This window comes from Vulpes vulpes, chromosome 2 (genome assembly GCF_048418805.1).
Source record: "Vulpes vulpes isolate BD-2025 chromosome 2, VulVul3, whole genome shotgun sequence".
Classification (NCBI taxonomy): domain Eukaryota; kingdom Metazoa; phylum Chordata; class Mammalia; order Carnivora; family Canidae; genus Vulpes; species Vulpes vulpes.
In genome coordinates, this window is record NC_132781.1 from 45,654,927 (window position 1) to 45,669,439 (window position 14,513).

General features: G+C 51.8%; 1 protein-coding gene across 4 annotated transcripts; it reads left to right on the forward strand.

Annotated features, from left to right (window-relative positions):
• Window positions 1-536: 536 nt before the first annotated feature.
• Window positions 537-7,874, forward strand: SERPINF2 (serpin family F member 2). Of its 4 annotated transcripts, XM_026016305.2 has the most exons (11): window positions 544-681; window positions 1,168-1,267; window positions 1,834-1,900; window positions 1,997-2,035; window positions 2,158-2,220; window positions 2,464-2,665; window positions 3,159-3,302; window positions 3,451-3,654; window positions 4,143-4,285; window positions 5,932-6,136; window positions 6,735-7,874. In XM_026016305.2, the coding sequence occupies exons 1-11, from the start codon at window positions 594-596 to the stop codon at window positions 7,145-7,147; spliced, it is 1,668 nt and encodes a 555-aa protein (XP_025872090.1). In that variant the 5' UTR covers window positions 544-593; the 3' UTR covers window positions 7,148-7,874. The 4 variants fall into 4 exon arrangements, with proteins under 4 accessions (XP_025872091.1, XP_072604039.1, XP_025872090.1 ...); XM_026016306.2 differs by lacking the exon at window positions 1,168-1,267 and having other exon boundaries at window positions 537-681; XM_072747937.1 differs by lacking the exon at window positions 2,464-2,665 and having other exon boundaries at window positions 553-681; window positions 2,158-2,230.
• The last annotated feature ends 6,639 nt before the right edge of the window (window positions 7,875-14,513 follow it).

Genomic DNA, 14,513 nt, shown 5'->3' on the forward strand with positions numbered 1-14,513 from the left:
TGTTAAGGAGGCATTGCTCCTGCTAAGGGAGGATGCTGCCTGGTACTGTGACCCTCTCTCCTCTCCCCACTCCTTCTAGATCCAGTCTAAAAGGCAGCCAATCAGGATCCTGGCTTGTAAGGTTTGAGGATGGGCATCTTGAGTTCCCCACGTAAGCTCCTACAGCTTCCTCTTCCTCCCCCTCATGATAGGGGAGAGGAAAGAACATTGGAAGTGAGAAGCTGGATGTGACTCGAGCCTAGCTCTGTCCTTGGGCACGTCACCTACCCTCTCTGACTCCAGTAAAGTAGAGATAAACCCCCCCACCTCATGGGGTTGCTGGAAGGCCCCTGTCCTTCCTGGATCTGTCGTACAGATGAGGACATCTTCCTTAACTTTCCCGAATCTCCTTTCTCCAGGCGTGGGTGGGACCCAAATCCACAGGGCTCCAGGTGGCTATCTCAGGATTAGATGCCCTGGTGGGAATGGGGTTTCCGGCCCCAGTATCAATGTTTAACCGGATGTGCTGGTCAATATTTACCAGAAGAGAAATCTGAACAATCTGAACAGGGGTTGGCTGAGAGCAAAGGTCCTGGTGGGAGGGGAGGGCTCAGATGGGCTGGCTGGAGACTGAGCAAAGTGTGGGGAGCACCACAGTGGGGCCAGAGGGACATTGTGTGCAGCAGCAAGGAGCCTACAGAGGTACGAGGGGAGGGGTGGCTTGGCCTGCTCTTTGGGCCAGATAGGAGGTAAGAGCTGCCCACCCGGCTGAAGGGGTCTGGGGTGAATTTATTCAGAAGGCCTCTCATTTCCCAGCCTCCTGGGGTGATGAGGAGCCAAGGTGGGGGTTCTGGCAGGAGTCTCTCTGGGACTTGAAAAACTGGAGGTCTTTTCTTGTCAGGAAGATTCAAAACCCCCATTAAAGATGAGGGCCCTGGCCAAGGGTCCTTGTGTGTGATGGAGGTGGGGCTAGGGGTGATAGAGGATCCCCTGGAAGGACTGGCCCTGAGATGGGGGCGGGGTTGGAGTGTGTGGGACCTGCTCTGAGGCCAGACTAAGACCTGCCCATCCCCACCTGCTGGCTGGGCTTCCCGGAGCCGACCTGGACAGAGTCGGGCACAAGGCCTATGTTTCCCGTAAGTCCAAAGGTGGCTCTATCCAGAACCATTCATTGGGCTCTGTGGCTAGGTCAACAACAAGGCTGTCCGGCCCATCCCACCAAACCTGCCGAGACCTCAGGGATTCACAGGCCTGTCTACCCTTGTGGTCAAGACCAGACCAAGAAAAGGTGGGCCATTGGGCAGCAGGTTGGGTAGGAGCTCTGGGTAAGGAGCCCTAGGACACAGGAGGCTTCAGGGCAGGCTTCCCAGAAGAGGGGCCTTGGGCTAGGCTGACAACAGCCATACTACTGAGTGCCAGGCAGCGTAACCAGGGTTCACAAAGACTGTCTTATTTTGGTCCTCACAGTATACCGTGGGAGGAGGTAGGGACTTTTGCTATCATTTTACAAGAAAAGGCAAAGCCCAGGGAGATATCTGAAGAGGCAGAGTCTGGATTCCAATCGATGTTGGACTCACAATGCCAGGCCTCGAAGAATGAGGACTTCTTTCATTTTGATTATTTCCCCTATGAACCAAAGCATTTTCAGTGCGTGACATGTGAAAAACTGGAAAATTCAAAAGGGTTGAAAATGATTCAGGGGGATATCCCACCCCACGGAGATGAGAAACAGGGCTCATGGGTTTTGGGAGTGCTGGCGGCGGGGCTCGGACCTGCCCTCCCAGGCAGCGTGTGGGTGGGACCCCCGCGGGAGTGCGGGCGAGGTGGGGACGCAGGCTGCCTGTCCCCGCACAGGAACATGGCGCTGCTCCGGGGGCTCCTGGTGATCAGCTTGTCCTGCCTACAAGGCTCCGGCGCGGTGGTGAGCCTGGGCCTCCCAGGGGGGGGAGGGGGCTGAGTCAAGGGAGCGTTTGGCTCTGAAGAGTTCCCTCTCTTCCCCTCATCCTTTTCTCGACAGTTCTCTCCTGCCAGCGCCATGGAGCCCTTGGACCAGCAGGTACTCGGGAGTGAGAGGCAGGAGGGGGAGGAAAGCCCCGCGGGGCCTAACCTGTGGTTGGCGCAGGGAGTGGGCCGACCCGTGGGAAGGGTCACGCTCCATTTGCTTCCTCCCTTCTTCAGCTAATGGGCGGGCAGACCCAAGAGAAGCTGCCCCCGCTTACCCTCCTCAAGTTGGGCAACCAGGTACAACCAGGTGGGGCTGGGGAAGAGTGGGCGGGGTCCGAGGGAGGAGGGCCAATCAGCGGGGCCACGGCTCAGAGGGTGGGAGCCTGTGGCACTTTCCCACCAGGACCAGGTCCTTGTACTGTCATTGTCCATGTGACTGTCCCTCTCTTGTCAGGACTATTCTTGGGCAGGGGGGCTGTGAAAGGGATCTTCAACACAGAGCGGACTCCTTGACCCTCTTGACCCCTGATCTGTCTGTAGGAGCCCAGTGGCCATATTGGCCTGAAGAAGGCCCCAAGAGACTGCAGGGGAGCCCCAACCCCAGAGCAGACCCGCAGATTGGCCCAGGCCATGATGGCCTTCACCACAGACCTGTTCTCCCTGGTGGCCCAAAGGTCCACCAGCCCCAACCTAATCCTGTCGCCTCTGAGTGTGGCCCTGGCACTGTCTCACCTGGCACTAGGTACTGTGGCATCACCTGTCCAGACCAGCAGAGCTGGAGGCCAGTGGGAACTCACTACTCCAGAGTTTACTAGTGGGTGCCTCCTGCATCAGAGTCACTTGGATGTTTGGTAAAAATGCAGATTCCTAGGTACACCTCCAGTCTCTGTGAATCAGATTCCCAGGGATTGGGCCTAAGGATATGCTTCTGGTGATTTTTACATAAGCTTTTGATAACTACAATGTCTTCACCGGACTGGAGACTCTCATTGTGGGAAACCGAGGTCCAGAGAGGGAATACGACTTGGATCGAGTGAGGTCACCCAGACTGCCAGCAGCAGAGACAAAAGTAGAACTTGGGGAGTATTGTCACCCCAATCAGTTCAGTGGATACGGGGGGAGAATGTGTGGTGTCGTGGCCATGCTCACGATGGGGATTTAACAGAGACTGGAGTGGCCAGCAGGGGTGGGAAAGTGCCACTGGCCTGGGCCAAAGCCCATGCGGTCCCCTCCAGGTGCTCAGAACCAGACACTGCGGAGGTTAGAGCAGGTGCTGCATGCAGACTCTGGGCCCTGCCTCCCCCACCTGCTGAGCCGCCTTTGCCAAGACCTGGGCCCTGGGGCATTCCGATTGGCTGCTAGAATGTACCTGCAGAAAGGTAGGTGCTGGTGGCTTGGAGCTCCCTAGGTTGTGCCCTGGAGTGGACAGGAGTGATGGAGATGGGTTTGGCCTTAGGCAGCCAGTCAGAGCATTGGTGGCTCTGGAGCTCAAGCCCTTAGGAACAGCTCGTGGCCTTTTCTGTGTAGGATTTCCCATCAAAGAGGACTTCCTGAAACAATCAGAACAGCTCTTTGGTGCCAAGCCCATGAGCCTGACGGGAAGGAAAGGGGATGATCTGCTAAACATCAACCAATGGGTGAAGGAGGCCACAGAGGGGAAGATTGAGGATTTCCTCTCAGAGCTGCCAGATGACACAGTGTTGCTTCTGCTCAATGCCATCCACTTCCAGGGTGCGTTCCCCCTCTTCTCTGGCCCTCTACCCCTGTGGCCCCTATTCCTGCCTTGTAGGCTGAGCTGGGCTGCAAAACCTTTGTTCTGAGGGTCTCTCTTTCTCCTCAGGGCTGGGCCAGGAGGCAGGGAGCTTTCTAGGTTGTGGCTTGGGGGAGGGTAGGAAACAGGTAATGGTGTGCCAATGAGGGGCCCCAGGAACCGGATGAGAGAACCCTAGGAGGAAACTGAGTCTGAAAGGATTGAGGTGGTGTTGGGGGTGCTCCTGGGAGCATGACAGGGCATTGGAAGAATGCAAGCCCAGATTTAAAAAATGCTGCAGGGAAGAAACCTCAGATCAACTGGGAATCAACTGGCACAGTGACCCTTGGGCTTTTGACTTCTACTTTTTGTCCCTTGAATGGGTTCTGGGTGGGATGGAGAAGAGACTGGTGGTGTAGAACCCACCCCTGTCCCAGTCTACGTGACCCCTGCCCTCTGCTGGATATAGGTTTCTGGAGGAGCAAGTTTGATCCAAGCCTCACCCAGAGAGACAGTTTCCACCTGAACGAGCAGTTCACGGTGCCAGTGGACATGATGCACGCCCGCACGTACCCCCTGCGCTGGTTCCTGCTGGAGCAGCCTGAGATACAGGTCACCCTTGACTGCCCAGGCTGGGCCTGGCTGCTGGGAGGTGGGGCAGAGGGGGCAGGCTGTGGGACAGGTACAGGGGTGGAGGGGGGTGTGCCCCACCTCCCTTGCAGTCTTGTCCCCGAGACAGGTGGCTCTGGAAGATCACATTATGCCCTGATCCAGAGGGACTGAGGTTCCAGGCTCTTTGAAGTTCATGAATTTGACAAAACTATATTAGGCATTTGCCACCAGAACACACTAGCACAAGGGAGACCAAGTCCCTGCTCTTAGGAGGAAAGACACACACAGTACACGGACAGACATAAATCATGGAATAATTTCACATAGTATAACTGCTATGAAGGAAAAAAATAAAGTTATCAATTAGTGACTGGGGAAGGTATTTTAGATAAAGTGGTCAGGGAGCAGTCTATGAGGAGGGGCCTCAAGTGGAGAACCAGATGATCTTTGGTCAGAGGGGTTTATTACAAGGGCCCATGGGTTGGTCAGGCTGCAAAGGAGCCACCCGATAGCTACAGAGCCACTCAGGCCTCAGCATCCTTGAGCCTGGGAGATGTGATCTGACTGTCACAGTGCTCCTTGGAAGGGAGGATCTGGTTGCAATGGATTTGTCAGTAACCTGCTGGAACATTCTGATTGGATAGAGTACTATGCCAAGTGGTCTCAGGTGAGGCCTCCCTTGCTTCTAGCCTAAACGTGGTCCTCTTGGCTTGAGCATGGACCCCTGGGCCCATCCACTGTGGCAGAGATGGCAATGTTGGTTAGTTTCCCAAGGCAGCATGCCACAGGCCTCAGCGACTCCTGAGAGGGGCTGTGGGGGCAAGGCAGACCCTTGGAGCAGCGTCCAGCTTCTCTCGCTTTCACCCCGACGGGCAGACTGTCTTGTTCACCTCCCCACCTGTTCTCTTTGTGCTGCTCCTGCCCTCCAGGCTGTGTCCTGCCCACTCTTTCTTCACCCATCCTCTCTGTCCCTGGCCTCTGCCCTCCTCTTCCTCACACACTTTGCAGGCCGGCTCAGACAGCCAGATGTGGTGTTCCCCACCACCCCCGCCACCCCCAAGGTTCCTGCTCCCTGGCTGCTCTGCCTAGAGACTAAGAAGTCTCACTTGCCAGGGATCATCCCTGGCATGCCCAGTGCTTCTCATACTCAAGTAGCTGCAGAAACCCCATTCACATGACATCTTACCTCAGATCACAGTATTATATACACCCTGGGTGAAGGTGTGGGGGGGGGGGGGGAGAACCACCTGTTGCAGTGGCTCCTCTGCAGGACCTAGGGTGGTTTGAAAACAAACAACCCAGTCTATTATACACGTGGAGACACTGAGAGGCAGAGCTGGTTACAGACGAAGAGAGAGAAAGTCCCCCCTTTATTGAGCACTGCCCATGTGCTGATACTCCACTAGAAGCTTTAAAAGGGTCTCTCTCTTTTTTTCTCTCTCTCACATGTCAGCCTAGAATGTGGGCAGGCAGTGTTACTCCACTTCACAGGTGAGGAAGTGGAGGCTCAGGGAGGCTGAACACACACCTGAGAACAATGGACTGGAACTCCTGCTCCATCTGTCTCAGAAGCCTATGCTGGCCCAGACCCCAGCTGGTATGGGCACCTTCTGGCCCTCACCGCTGTCTCCTTTCCTTCTCTGTAGGTGGCTCATTTCCCCTTTAAGAACAACATGAGCTTTGTGGTCATTATGCCCACCCACTTTGAGTGGAACGTGTCCCAGGTGCTGGCCAACCTGAGCTGGGACATCCTGCACCAGCCCTTACTGCGAGAGAAACCCACCAAGGTCCGGCTGCCTAAGCTGCACCTGAACTACCAGCTGGACTTGGTGGCTACCCTCAGCCGGCTGGGTAAGGAAGGGTGAGGCTTGGGTAAGGACAGTCCCCTAGGCCAGGCTAGGCAGAGCAAGTGAGGAACAAAGCCCCAGCTGGCAGTAGGTCCGAGTCAGAGCAGCCTTGTGTCCTGGCCTTCTCTGGGGCTTTGGGAGGTGAGGGCTTCCTAGGACCCCCCAGATCCTCTGTCCTGGGATGGCCCAGGGAATGAGGATCTGCTCCATCCAAGACTGAGCATTGTGAAGAATCTTGGGTAGAGAGCCTGGGTGGCACATGAGCCTTACTGGCTGTCCTGCAAAGGGCACTGTACTAGGTACGAGGGGCTCAGGCAGATGCGGAATCAGGTACTTACTATTACAGCATAGGTGATGAGTCAGAGGGCTTCTCTCCAGTTCATTGGAGAAAAGCACCTGGCTGGACCTTGGGCAGGGGATCCAGAAAGTCTCCTTGGAGGAAGTGACCTTTAAGCTAATAATTGGAGGTTAAGTGAGAGTTCCCCAAGGATCTGTGGGTTGGAGGTGTTCCCCGGCCAGAATGCTAGCCACCGTCCCAGGCACGTCCAGGCAGCCTGCGGGGCAGAAGCCAGCTCTGACCGGCAGTCTCTTGCCCTGGGCAGGCCTGCAGGAGCTGTTCCAGGCCCCAGACCTGCGCGGGATCTCCGACCAGAGCCTGGTGGTGACCAGCGTGCAGCACCAGTCTGCTCTGGAGCTCAGTGAGGCTGGTGTGGAGGCGGCCGCGGCCACGGGCACAGCCATGTCCCGAATGTCTCTCTCCTCCTTCAGCGTCAACCGCCCCTTCCTCTTCTTCATCCTCGAGGACACAACAAGCCTGCCCCTGTTTGTGGGCAGTGTGAAGAACCCCAACCCTAGTGCGCCATGGGAGCGCAAGGAGCAGCAGGATTCCCCCGATGACAGGGACTACTTCCAGAACCAGAAAGCCTTTCCCCGCGGAGACAAGCCCTTCGGGCCTGACTTGAAACTTGCGCCTCCCTCAGAGGAGGATTACCCCCAACTTCATAGCCCCAAGTGAGAGGCCAGCTGCCAGCATCCCGAGTCCCTGCCTGGAGCAACCTCTCAACTCTTGTGACTCTTTCCAGACAGCATTGTGGGAGGAGGGCAGGGACCTGGGTGGGGAGTCTGGGAGCCCAGAGGGAGCCACTCTCTCAAGTCTCCTCCTCTCAGGGATTTTGGGGTTGGGGGGCGCCAGGACGGGCGGACCTCAGGTAATCAAGGGCCTTCATCCCACATCTCTTCTTCCAAAAGCGACTCAGAGGCTGTCCTTTGGGGGACTTGGGCAGAAGGGCAGCTGGAGATCCACTTTTGTCAGGAAGGTAGTTCCGTGTTGGCTGTGGCACTTCCACGTTTGTTTACGGGGCGGCGGGGGGGGGGGGGGGGGGGGCAGGAGGGATGGAATACCTTGGCTGGGGAGAGGACAGTAGGCCTTGGGGGTGTGGAGCCTGGGCCTGCTCTATGGGCAGGGTCTAGAATTCCACAAACTGCTTCTGCCACACTAGCTGGAGGCCCTCCAGCCCCCATCCCCCAACCTGCCCCCCACACCCTGTCACTTCAGCCTCCCTATTGCTCCTTGGAGATACCAGCATCGCCAGGACTCTTCTTCCCTGTCTCTCCTCTTCTTCCTCTGCCCAGGTGTCTCAGGTGGGAGGTGTGTGTGGGGGGAATAGTTAACTCCCTAAGGCTCTTTTGTAAAGTTTTTGTAGTGATTTTTATGCCACCTGAATAAAGAATGAATGACCCTGGCTGTTTTGATGTCACTCTGCTGGGCATGGGCTGGAGCAAAGGGGCTGAGGGAGGCAGGAGGGCCCTGGCGGCACTGAGCCTCACGCTGGGCCCTGACAGCACACAGCAGGCGGCCCTCTCTGCCACGTTTGTCCCCTGGCCACCCGCCAGCTCTTCCCCGGCGCAGTCCCCTCTGACCTTGCCAGCCCTCTCTGCGGCCAGCTCCATGCCAGCCGGGCTCCACTCTCTCCAGAGGCCTCAAGCAGCCATTAACAAGGGTGGCTCAGAATAGCGCTGGCCTCCCAGTTTGGAGAAAACTGGCAATTAGGGAGCTTGTGGAGTTTCTAATTACATGTCAGTCCTTCTGGCAGGGGCAGGCGCCCGTCAGCCAGGGACAGGCTGCAGGGAGCACTGGTTCCAGCTGGACGCTGTCAGTGCCTGAGGATCTGGGGGAAACAGTTGGGCCCACCTTGGCCCGGGGCCATGGGTGGTATGCAGGGCCACGTGCGTGGGCCCTTATCTGTGGGTACAGGGTGTCCCTGTGGCCGTGGCCACCTGAAGCCCTGAAGTGCAGTGGTCAAGAGCAAGTGCCCAGGATGGACTCTGGCTTCCTACAAACCAGCAATGTGGGGAGACAGGTGAAATCGATGATGAGGCAGAGGGTGGTTGGTTAGAGCTGTGGTGAGAAATAGAGCAGGGAAGGCCTCCCTGAGAAGGTGGTACGGGAGCAGAGACTTGAGGCAGGTGAAGGCAGGCATGATATAAATAGCCAGGGCAGAGTTCCTGGGTGGAAGCATGCTCAGAAGGTTCAGGATGAGCAGGGGGTCCGTGGAGCTAGAGGGGAGGGGTAGGAGTGAGTCAGAGGGGAACATGTACTAGTGCTTTAGGGCCACTGTAAAGACTGTTGTTTTTATCTTAGGAGTAAGAAGTAATTGGATAGTTAAATTAGGAAGCCACCAACTTAATTTCACCTTCTAAATCTTTCTCAGCTCTCTTCTCTCCATTCCAGGGGTTGCCATGGATCAAGTCGTCACTCCTTAGGCTCTCCCTAGGTGACCTCCTAGGTCTCCCTGCTGCTGATCTGGCTATGGCACCTGCATCCCCCTGTAAGTCCTCATCAGAGCCTGTGTGTCCAGCAGTGCTTCAGGCTCTGGGGATGGGCAGTGGGCAAGCAGACAAGATCCCTACCCCCCAGAGCCTAAATCTGGAGGTAGAACAGTCTAGACAATAAAAAGTTAACACTTTCTAATGAAATATAGTGTGCCAAGTACACAAGTCATAACTGTACCTGAGCTTCCCCTCTGCCCCCCCGCAAATAACTGTACCTGAGCTTAATGAAATTTCTCATGAACCAAATACCCCTGTGCAACCAGCACCCACATCAGGAAACACACAGTTAGTACTCACCTCCTGACTTCTAATAACAGATTAATTTTTTCTGGTTTTGAACTTCATGTAAAGGAATCATATAGCCTGCTCTCTTGGGTCTGGCTTCTTTTGTTTAACCTCACATTTGTGACATTCATCTGGGTTGTGGATGGCAATAATCCATTCACCGTGGAAAGCTTTTAATTGAGGGGTGCCAGGCAGCCCAGGTGGCTCAGCAGTTTAGCGCTGCCTTCAGCCCAGGGTGTGATCCTAGAGTCCCAGGACAAAGTCCCATGTCAGGCTCCCTGCATGGCGCCTACTTCTCCCTCTGCCTGTGTCTCTGCCCCTCTCTCTCTCTCTCTCTCTCTCTCTCTCTCATGAATAAATAAATAAAATCTTTAAAAAATAATAATTGAGGGGTGCCATGGTCTGATGTCAACTCTAGAAGGCTCACTTGGCTGTGTGTGGAGAACAGAATGTAGAGAGACAAGCATAGGTTAGCAGGAAACAGACATAGATGGTGTTGGCTGTAGAATCAAGGAAAGTGGTCAGAATGAAGAAATATTTTGCAAGCAGTGCTATGGAATTTGTGCCTAGTTTGTACAAGATGTGAGGGAAAGGAAAGGCTCAAGGATGGTGGCGTTCATGGTTCAGATTCCTGGATTTTTCTTTTGAAAAACAATTTTTTGAAAAAATTTTATTTGAGAGAGAGCAAGAGCGAGAGAGATCACAGAAGGAGAGGGAGAAGCAGACTTGCCACCGAGTGGAGAGTCTAATGGTGCTTGAGCCCGGAGTGCTCGATCCCAGGACCCTGAGACCATGATTGGAGCCGAGGGCGGAGGCTCAACAGACTGAGCTGCCCAGGCACCCTGAGAAAATGGGTTTTACTGAGATGGAATCAGAGTGAGGGACAGATTTTGGGACTGGAGATTTTTTTTTTTAAGATTTTATTTATTTATTCAGGAGAGACACAGACAGAGAGAGAGGCAGAGACACAGGCAGTGGGAGAAGCAGGCTCCATGCAGGTAGTCCGATGTGGGACCCGATCCTGGGACTCCAGGATCACACCCTGTGCCAAAGGCAGGCACTAAACCGCTGAGCCACCCAGGGATTCCCTGGAGATTTCTTTCTTTCTTTTAAAGACTTTTTGCAGGAGAGACACAGAGAAAGGCAGAGACACAGGCAGAGGGAGAAGCAGGCTCCCTACAGGAAGCCTGATGCAGGACTTGATCCCAGGACCCTAGGATCATGACCTGAGCCAAAGACAGACAACCACTGAGCCACCCAGGTGCCCCACAACTGGAGATTTCTATTTTGAACATGTCATGATTGAAATACCACACTAAAATAAATAAAAATAAATAAATAAATAAATAAATAAATAAATAAATAAATAAAAATAAAAGAAAGAAAGAAAGAAATACCACACTAATGTAGATGAACATAGCCTACCTAGGACACTTCAAGTTATGTCTCTGGTTCTACTTTTGTTCTGAGGAATGTTTGGATGATAACATTATATGTTCATCCTACCTACTGGGCACCCATATGGATTTGTCAGATAGGCTATTGGATATCTTGATCAGGACTGGAAGAGTGTGGGATGCCTGGGTAGCTCAGCAGTTGAGCGTCTGCCTTTGCCTCAGGGTGTGGTCCCGGAGTCCTAGAGTTCCGGAGTCCCAAGATCGAGTCCCATATCGGGCTTCCTGTATAGAGCCTGTTTCTCCCTCTGCCTCTCTCTCTGTGTGTCTTTCATGAATAAATAAATAAAATCTTAAAAAAAAAAAGGACTGGAAGTGTGTATTTGGGAACACACAGATGCATTTAAAGTCATGGAACTGGTGGAAGTAACCTAGGAGGAGATGGAGATGGAGAGAAAAAGGAGCCCTGGGATCAAGTGAGCAAAGGAGACAGAAAAGACACGGCATGTGAGGTTCTGGGGGCGGGAATGGAGAGGCAGAGTTTCAAGAAGGAGGAACAGTTTGCTCCACCGCCTGCTGCCGAGGGAAGAGATGTCCTTTCGGTGGTCAACATGAAGGTCACCCACAAACTTGGCAACAGCTGTTTCAAAGGAGAGATGGGCACAGACTGAAGCTGAGGACGGAATGGAGCCAAGACAGGACAGACACAAGAATAAATAGCTCTTTCCCTCATGGCTGTGAGGGAGAACCGAGAAATGGGCAGTAGCTTTAGGGGATGTGGCCTAGAGGAAGTGTCACTAAAGAGGAGAGTGACACAGGATGTTCGAAGGCTGTGGGATGACCCTCAGAGAGGGATACATGCATTATGCAGGAGAAGGGCTACCACAGGGCAAAGCCATGGAGAACACAATGGAGGCCTTCTCCTTTGGCAGGAGCAGGATACCTTTCATGACAATCGGAGGAGACATGAGCCTTTCTTTCTTCCTTCTTTTTTTCTTTTCTTTCTTTTTAATTTTTTTTTTTAAGATTTTATTTATTTCTTCATGAGAGACACACAGAAAGACACACAGAAAAAGGCAGAGACACAGGCAGAGAGAGAAGCAGGCTCCATGCAGGGAGCCTAACATGGGACTCGATCCCAGGTCTCCAGGATCACACCTCGGGCTGCAGGCGGCGCTAAACCGCTGTGCCACAAGGGCTGCCCTTTTTCTTTCTTTCTTCCTTTCTCTTTCTTTCTTTCTTTCTTTCTTTCTTTCTCTTCCTTTCTTTTCTTTCTTTCTTTCTTTCTTTCTTTCTTTCTTTCTTTCTTTTTCTTTCATCTTTCTTTTTTCTTTCTTTCTTTCTTCTTGTTAAAGATTTTATTTATTTATTTAAGAGGGAGAGAGAGAGAGAGAGCACAAAATCAGGAGGAGGGAAAAGCAGACTCCCCACTGAACAGGGAACACCACCTGGGACTCGATCTTGGGACCCTGGGATCATGACCTGGGCCAAAGACAGACACTTAATGGACTGGGCTACCCAGGTGCCCTGAGATGAATCTTTCTTCCTAAGTTCATGAAGTAATTGGAGCAAACAAAAAGGTATAATCAATTGCATAATGCCATTGCTCAGCAGATTGTTGATATAAGTGTCTTCCCGTCATTATTTCTCAGGGCTGTAAGACTTTTCCACCTCTATCCAGTTTGCTGTTGACGGACATGCGAGGAGCTTCTACTTTTTTCTTTGTTGTTGTTCCACTGCAAATAGTGCTGCGATAATGTTCTTGTACAAGCATACTTTGTGCACATATATGGAATTTTTCCAGCACACATGCCTAGGAGTAGAATTGCTGAGTTGTGGGTTTGGGTTTACCCATCTTTAACCTGCCAGGGCTGCCACATATTGTTAAGCTCAGCTTTGCCATATGATGCCAGATTCTTCTTCAAAGTGGTTCTATCAGTTTACATTCCCACATTCTCACCAGCAGGGCAGAAGAGTTCCTGGTTGTCCACATCCTCACCAACACTTGGTCTTTGTCAGATGTTTAGATTTTGCCCATCTGATGATTGAGAAATACGCTCATCATATTGTGGTTTTATTTTTTATTTTACTTTTTAAAGATTTTATTTATTTGAGAGAGAGCATGAGATGGGGGGCTGAGGGTGAACAGAAGAAGAGAGAGGAGAGGGAAGAGAGAGGAGAGGGAGAAGAAGGCTCCCCACCCAGCAGGGAGCCTGACACCGGGCTGGATCCCAGGATCCCGGGATCACGAAGTGAGTGGAAGGCATCTGCTTAACTGGCTGAGCCCCCAAATTATGATTTTAATTTGCATTCCCCTGATGAATGGTGAGGATAAAGCATCTTCTTCAGAAGCTTATTGGCCACTTAGGATTCTTCTCCTGTGAATTACCTGGGTCTATGTTTCTGTTGAGTGAGTTTTTATTTTTTGTACTAATTTATAGTGTTTTCTATATTACCATTCATAATCTTTTTTGTCAGTTACCTCTGTGTAACAAATATTTTATCTCAGTGTGAAACTTTTGTTTTCATTTTGTTTTATGGTATCTTTCCCTGAAAATAAGTGGGGTTTTTTTTGGTTGTTGTTTTGTTTTAAAGATTGTATGTATGTATGTATATATTTATTTATTTATTTGACAGCACAACCATGGGGAGCAGCAGGCAGAGGCAGAGGGAGAAGCAGACTCCCCACTAAGCTGAGAGCCTGATGTGAGACTTGATCCCAGGACCCCAGGATCATGACCTGAGCCGAAGGCAGATGCTTACCCAACTAAATCACCCCAGGCCCCCCTGGAAATAAAATTTTAACTTTACTGTCAAATTTATCAATCTTTTATAATTTGTGCTTCTTTTGATGTCTTGTCTAAAAAAAAAAAATCCCCCTTTTTAAGTAGGCTCCACCCTTAGTGTGGAGTCCAGTGTGGGGCTTGAACTCATGACCTGAGATCAAGATCTGAGCTGAGATCAAGCTCAACTGATTGAGCCACCCAGGAGCCTGTAGTAAAAAAAAAAAAAAATAATAACAATAATCCTCTTTACCCAGAGATCACAAAGGGATCGTCTATACTTTTCCTAAAACATTTACCGTTTTTCCTGTTGTATATATATGTTTCTATTTGCTTTTTGAGGCATTAAAAATATTTCTTTTTTTTTTTTTTAAATTTTATTATTATTTATTTATGATAGTCACAGAGAGAGAGAGAGGCAGAGACACAGGCAGAGGGAGAAGCAGGCTCCATGCACCGGGAGCCCGACGTGGGATTCGATCCCGGGTCTCCAGGATCGCGCCCTGGGCCAAAGGCAGGCACCAAACCGCTGCGCCACCCAGGGATCCCAAAAATATTTCTGAATAAATAAAAATCTTAAAAAAAAAAAAAAAAAAAAGGCAGCCCCGGTGGCGCAGCGGTTTAGCGCCGCCTGCAGCCCAGGGCGTGATCCTGGAGACCCGGGATCGAGTCCCGCGTCTGGCTCTCTGTATGGTGCCTGCTTCTCCCTCTGCCTGTGTCTCTGCCTCTCTCTCTCTGTCTCTATGAATAAATAAATAAAAATCTTAAAAAAACATTTCTGAAAGGATACACAGGAAAGAGATTACAGCAGAGGTCTCCAAGAAGTGGATTCAGGTGACTACAGATCACAGTGAGGAGGAATGTTTTTCAACTTTTCACTGTTTACCTCTTGTTGTTTTTGAGTTTCAAAGCATGTGAACAAAATGCCTATTCTTTTCCTTTTTTAAAAAAAGATTTTATTTATTATTTATTTGAGAGAGTGTGTGAGACCACGAGCAGGGGTAGAGGCAGAGGGAGAAGCAGGGAGCCTGAAGTGGGACTCGATCCCAGGACCCTGGGATCATGACCTGAGCCGAAGGCAGATGCT